Here is a 6,588-nt window from a genome sequence, read left to right on the forward strand (position 1 = left end):
TGAAGATAAATATCTAGACTTTTTTTGGATGCTTTGGCCCCGGAACGAGTACCGATAGAAAAACAAATTCATTTTTCATGCACATATTGGGTGGCAAATTATAGGGAGTTACGATAACAGGCCATATTAAATGTGCCTCCCCATTAATACCAACAGGATTAAATCCATCCGTTGATAAGCCAAGATAAATATTGCGACTCTCGGCAGCAAAATTAGGATATACCTCATTAAAATGTTTCCATGCTACTCCGTCAGATGGGTGCTGCATTTCTCCTTCGGTAGACATATTTTCAGCATTCCATCGCATAGCCGTTGCAGTCGCCTCTAACTGGTATAACCTCTTCAACCGATCTGTAATCGGTATATAAAACATTCTCTACTTAGGTCTATTTTTCCCTTTCCCATTGTTCGGGTGGTATCTATCTTTATTACAGAACCAACACTGCATTAGATCTCGATCGTCTCCTTTCCAAAAGATCATGCAATTATCCTCGCAAACATCAATCTTATATACTGGTAGCCCAAGCTCTCTTGCCAGCTTCTTTGTCTCGTAGTATGATGCATGAGCTTTATTTGGTGTGGGTAAACAGCTTTGAAAGTCTGTGATAACTCATCAACGCATGCTTCCACCATATTGTAATCAGATTTTTCTTTCAACATACGGGAAGCCAGGTACAACTGAGAAATTCCTTATGGACATCCATCGTAAAGAGGCTCTTTAGCGGCTTCAAAAGCTTCAAAAACACTATCAACATATGCATCTTCATGTGTTGCTTCCATTGTATTCTCCAACACATGTGGAGACGCCGCTTCTGGTGCAATGTTAACATTTGCGTATGGAAAATACTCATAAGTATTTCCTGGAGCTTGAAAATTTGTAGCATTTGGTGGCAACATTGCTTCTTCACTGGTAAAATGACTTGCCCTCGAAGATTCTCCAACATGATAATATTGTTCTCCATGGTTCAGCCAAATATAATAATTTCCTTTAAACCCCACCCGATAAAGATGTCTAGTGACCGTTCTTGCATCACGCTACTTTCTATTCTTACACCGAGCACAAGGACACAACAAAGTGTTGGTTTCCCGATAAAATGCTTGTTTACAAGCAAATTCGATAAAAACATCAATCCCGCCATAAATGTTTCTATAGTACAATTTCTGCCTGGATCAATACTTTGATCCATCCACTCTCGATTTTGAAAATAATAAGACATGAAACTTTTGAAAAGAAAAACAAAACTCTCTCCCGATTTTTTTGGTTCTTACTTACTTAATGGATATGGAAACTGAAGCGAGAAACGTTTTGCTTTTATAGAAAACCTTAGCCACGACCTAGCCACGAATATAAATCGTGACAATATTTTGAAGATATTCTCACCACTATTGCTTCTGCAAACTCTCAATCTTGTCGGACTAATTTGATTAGACGGCTCATTCGGTGGGATGGCCACAAAAATGTCAAAATTATTTAGTGGCTATACAACCATATCACTTTAACTCTGATGGGATGTATAATTTGGTGGAGATGTCACAAATTTGTCACGATCGATATTAGTGGCAACGATAATTCGGTGGGTTAGTCACGAATGGGCCACGAATGTACTCCGTGATAGTGAGCTAGTCACGAGTTAGCTACAAACAATATCGTGGTTATAGTCTTCTTACTTTTCTGTGGTACAGTGTGATGTGATGGATAGTTCGGTGGAATAACCACAAAATAGCCACGAAATTGATCGTGTCTATCTAGCCACGAATGTATTCCTGACATATTAGTGACAAATATAGTCACACTGATGGTTCGTGATTATTTCGTAGCCAATTTTGTCACGAAGGTGCTACGAATTGAATTCGTGGCCTGTTCGTGACAAATAATTTTTTAGTCACGATGCTTGGTGACAAAAACGTGGCTATACGATTTTTTTTTTACTAGTGATAGTCCAATAGGACGGTAGTCGGAAAGTGTTAACGGCTCTGGAATCTTTGGTATCATACAAATATTCGTGTTGTTGAGTCCAAGTCTCATTACTGAAGTTTGAAAAAATTGTTTTACTTCTTTGGTGATGTCTTTATAGAAATGAGTCGTTAATCCATCAGGACCTGGTGCTTTGTCATCGCCGATCTGTGAGAGAGCTTTAAATATTTCCTCATTTGTGAAATCTTTAGTCAGTTCTTCATTTATCTCATTTGTAACTATTGGACAAAAATCAGCAAAATCCATTGGCAAAACTTGATGATGATTGGAAGCATACATGGTTTGAAAATAATCTGCAGCATGTGTCCCAATTGCAGACTCCCCATTAATAATATTACCATGGTCATCTTTTATAGAGGTGATGAAATTTTGAGCAAACCGGTTTTTTGTACAAGCATGGAAAATTTTTGTCTTTCTATCCCCAACTTGTAACCAAAGGTTCTTACTCTTTTGTTTTCAATATATCTCCTCATCTTTGTATGACGATGCCAATTCCTATCATAGACGAGGGATTAAGTCGCTATCAGATCTTTGTAGACTAGTCATTGCTCGGTTTAAACGAAACTGAAGAACATCAATCTACTTAGCTGAGTTTAAATTGTTTCGGCGTTTACACCGGGCCATATAGCGACGAAAATGGCTTATTTGGTCTAGAATTGTGTGATGTCGTACATGTTTGCCAAAATTCCATCCTTCTTTGACATAGTGTTTAAAGCTTGCAACACCTATCAGTCTCTTATCGAAACGAAATGGTTTTTGTTTGGTGTGGTTAAGTATGCCTAAGCGAAGCAATATTGGTCTGTGGTCAGAAACATTAAAGTCAAGAAAAGAATACCGAAATAGATCTGGAAAGGTTGCAAACCACTCTGAATTCACAAGGACTCTGTCTAAACAACTTTTTACCGTATGTGAATGCCTCTCTGAAACATATCTTTTTCAGTGGATAACCCTATGAGTGAAAGTGTGATGAACAAACAAACAAACATAGGCTAAGATGATGAAATGCAGTGGAAGAGGTTTCAATTCTCTTATGCAGTTTTAATATAAGAGATGTCAATCCATAAAGTGTGTGATGTGCATGCAATCAGAATGTGAACAGTAATCCAAGTTAAGCCAGGTATGAAAGTGGTTTTGGTAAAACAATTTGATGAAAATAATGAAAATGCAGAAAGTAAGATGCAGAAAGGAAAATGCTTGAAATAGAAATTAAATGCAAGTAAGCAATGCTGAAATTAAACCAACATAAGTAAAAGCAGTAGATAAAACAGTAAAGGTGCAGAATTAAAATGGAACAGAAAATAAAGGAACAACCCGAAGGTGCTCGATCAAGCACTCGACCGTGTGACTGGTCGAGTGACTAGGTCGTGTGGGTTTTGACGAAGAACAGATGCAATCTTGACAAACTTAAACTGAGACTAATGCAATGAAACAGGATGATATGCGATAAGTAAACAATCAAATGGTAAAGAAGGCTTCTAGAGATGGATTCATGGGCTAGTGTTCAGGCTGTGGCTATCTAAACTGGTCAACAAACCTCAATCCAACTTGAGCTATCTCTAGACAATGATCTTAATGACTCACTAATCCACTCTCATGACAGAAGTGATCAAGTTACAGTAACATCCTAACCCAACTCTCATTGGTGAAACCATACTGAACATGCCTTAAACACCAGACCATTATTTGTCAAAGACCACCTTGTGCAACCAATCTCTTGGGACAAGCATGATAATCTCCAGTATTGGCTTTATCTAACAACCTAGACATTGGTGTGATGCTAGGAAGCTTAAGATCTGCTCTTACCCTCTCAGATATAAGAACAGCTTAGAGCACACCCAACCCAGAAAAGATATTTAAACAAGCAAGCTTAACCATTCCAGACTACCACAGCCCTAAACCAGCCTAATCCATCTCCAGAATCCTAAATCACTACTCAAATGAGCAAAACATGATGATGATGAACATAAACCCAAAAAATGATGAAACTAGCATGATAAGCAAGATGAAATGATGAACAACAACTTAATATAAAGAAGCAAGCTCAGATTCTCAATACACTGAAAGTTATGGAACTTATAAAGTACAGAAATATGAGAGAAACAGTAAATAAAAGGTGCAAAGCAGTAAATAAATCCTAAAAACCCTTAAGGGGTAAGAACTAGGTTTTTTGGTGGCTACATAGACTTTTTTGGCTAAAAGAGGACTTTTTGCGGCCATGGGGTACAAAGAGTATATATAGAGGGGGAAGGAAGCCCTGATTTGGCTACCAGACAAAATAGCAAGGCGGCTCGATGTACTCGACCAGATGTGGTCGAGTGGGTTTCCTTCTGCTTCCCACCGGTCGAGTCTTGAGTTCCACACGGTCGAGTGTCTTCCATCCAAACGGTCGAGTGCTTCAAAGTTAGACGGTCGAGTGCATGGTTGAATAGGTGGTCGAGTGCTCTATGTTTTGTTGGTTTTCTTCTTGATTCATCTCCTATTCACTCCATTGATTGCACTCTCCTCATCCCAAATGCTATTTACATGCTTCTTGAGTCCAATTCACCTTTTCAAACAAGGAACAATGCAAATGCAATGCAAATCCTACTCTAATGCACAAACAGTCCTTAAACAATATGAAAGTGACAAGATAGACTGATAAAACATGTAAAAGATGTAAATAAACAGTGGTTAAACAAGGTAAAATATATACATATCACTCTCTCCTACCCAAGAGAACCGATCACCAATAGACTTAAGGTCAGACAGATCACAAAATGACATCAAATGTCTGAAGTCACCGAAGGTCCACTCTGGACGTGGAGGGCCACCAACTCTCTCACTGTTAGAGAGTATTTCATTAAAGTCACCAATTAAACCCCAAGGACCATCTCTGCTTGTTGATAAATTCTCGAGTCGTTCCCATAGTTCATATCTATAATCTGGATTCAGGTGTCCATAGGCACAAGACAAATAAAAATCAATACCATAATACTTAACGTTTACATCAATGATTCGAGCATCCTGAAAGTTCTTGGACACCGAAACATTGTCTTTCCACAATAAAGCTAAACCACCACTCCTATCATGAGGGGGTTGGGTAATTACATTAGAGAATCCTAAAGAAAGAGCAAAGTCACACACCATTTCACACTTCTTAAGAGTTTCTACTAGAAATAGGATATTAGGTTTATATGTACGACAAATACTACGTAAACGCGATTTAGTAAGCGATCCGCCAAGTCCTTGGCAATTCCAGGTGATGATCGTCATATGAACAATGGGGGTATCGGGCCCCCCACGCCTATGTCGATCTTGTTACTAGCATAGCAGGATCCTTCAGATTCAATACGCTCCTTCATATTTAATTATTGTAACAACTTTAGAATTTAATAGCTTGATTTTTATGGTAACAACTTTAAATGATTTCCATAAAAATTGGCTAGTTATTATTTTCTAAAAATTATATATATTTTTTAAATTAATTATTGTTTTTCATTTTCGTGTTTCCATCCATACCCAACAAATGATCCGATTTCCAAGTATCTGAATGTTTAATTTCGGTTTTTTTTTTTAATTTTGATCCGACCCAGAATCGATTTTGTACTTCTCTTTTACTAATATAAGGATAAGAAAGTCTCTCTTCATGATCTCATCTTGAATGGAAGTATCCAGCTCAGAAGCCGCCACTTGGCTTGTCCAAGTCGACCTTAAGGTTTTGTACTCAAACTCTTTAATTTTACCTTCTTGTGTACTATTTTCTGTATTTTTTGTAGTACAAGAACTACTTCAGACGTTTGATACATCTTCTAATATATCTAACCGCATTGTTCTTAATTCACCACCTTATTTTCTTTGCTTTTGTGTCAATTATTGTGTCAGTTCTGTTTGTTGTCGTTTTCTTAACTGTTACACCATTACTGAAGTGAGATTTCACGATATGTTCTAAATATTATAAAACTTCAGTCAATATATTTTCAGGGATGGAATCTCGCTTTTTACGAATATAAAAATTTAGTTAATAGGCAGGGTGTTGTGGTCCAATGGTTCACATGAAAGGAAAAGTGTGTGTTTTGTTTCTGTTTGAAGATGTGAATAAAAAATAAAAAAATTATGTTTTGTGATGTTGCTAATGATTTTCAAATTATATATAATACAACATAACATCGGCTCCACATACAATTCCTTTTCCTGTCGAGTTTATTTGAATTTAGTACACGTGACTTAAAATTAGATAATGTCATAAGAACAACCCACACCTAAATGCACATATCATTTAATTGTGATGTAGCGGTTTGTACCGTGCTTTGCCCAGTGATCCTTCAGATCGACCGGATTTGAAAGATCATGATGCCCTTCTGCAGCAAGCCGGCTTAGAAGCTTGTTGAATGCGCTTCCGCTCATTTTCCGTCCACCAACTCGAGCATGCCTTTTGTTGGGCAGTGCTGGCAAAGGATACATTGATAGTGTGGTTGTGCAACACGATGATTGCCAACCTCCATTTCCCCATTTGTAGCATTGTCTGAGAACTCCTGTACATGAACATACCGGTGGTGGCATCGTTGTCTCGTCATAAACCACTTGGTTCAGCCCCACCATTTCTTGACTTTTCCAATCAGATTTCGATCCTATTA

General features: G+C 37.8%; 1 protein-coding gene across 1 annotated transcript in view; it reads right to left on the minus strand.

Moving 5' to 3' along the window:
• LOC104760718 (protein BASIC PENTACYSTEINE6-like) overlaps positions 6,079-6,588 on the minus strand; it is a 6,659-nt gene continuing 6,149 nt past the window's right edge. Inside the window, exon 4 of the mRNA XM_010483679.2 lies at positions 6,079-6,550. Coding sequence (XP_010481981.1) covers positions 6,227-6,550 — 324 coding nt within the window. The 3' untranslated portion in view covers positions 6,079-6,226. The remainder of the gene's footprint in view (positions 6,551-6,588) is intronic.

The sequence above is a fragment of the Camelina sativa genome, chromosome 18, assembly GCF_000633955.1.
Source record: "Camelina sativa cultivar DH55 chromosome 18, Cs, whole genome shotgun sequence".
In the NCBI taxonomy this organism is placed as follows: Eukaryota; Viridiplantae; Streptophyta; class Magnoliopsida; order Brassicales; family Brassicaceae; genus Camelina; species Camelina sativa.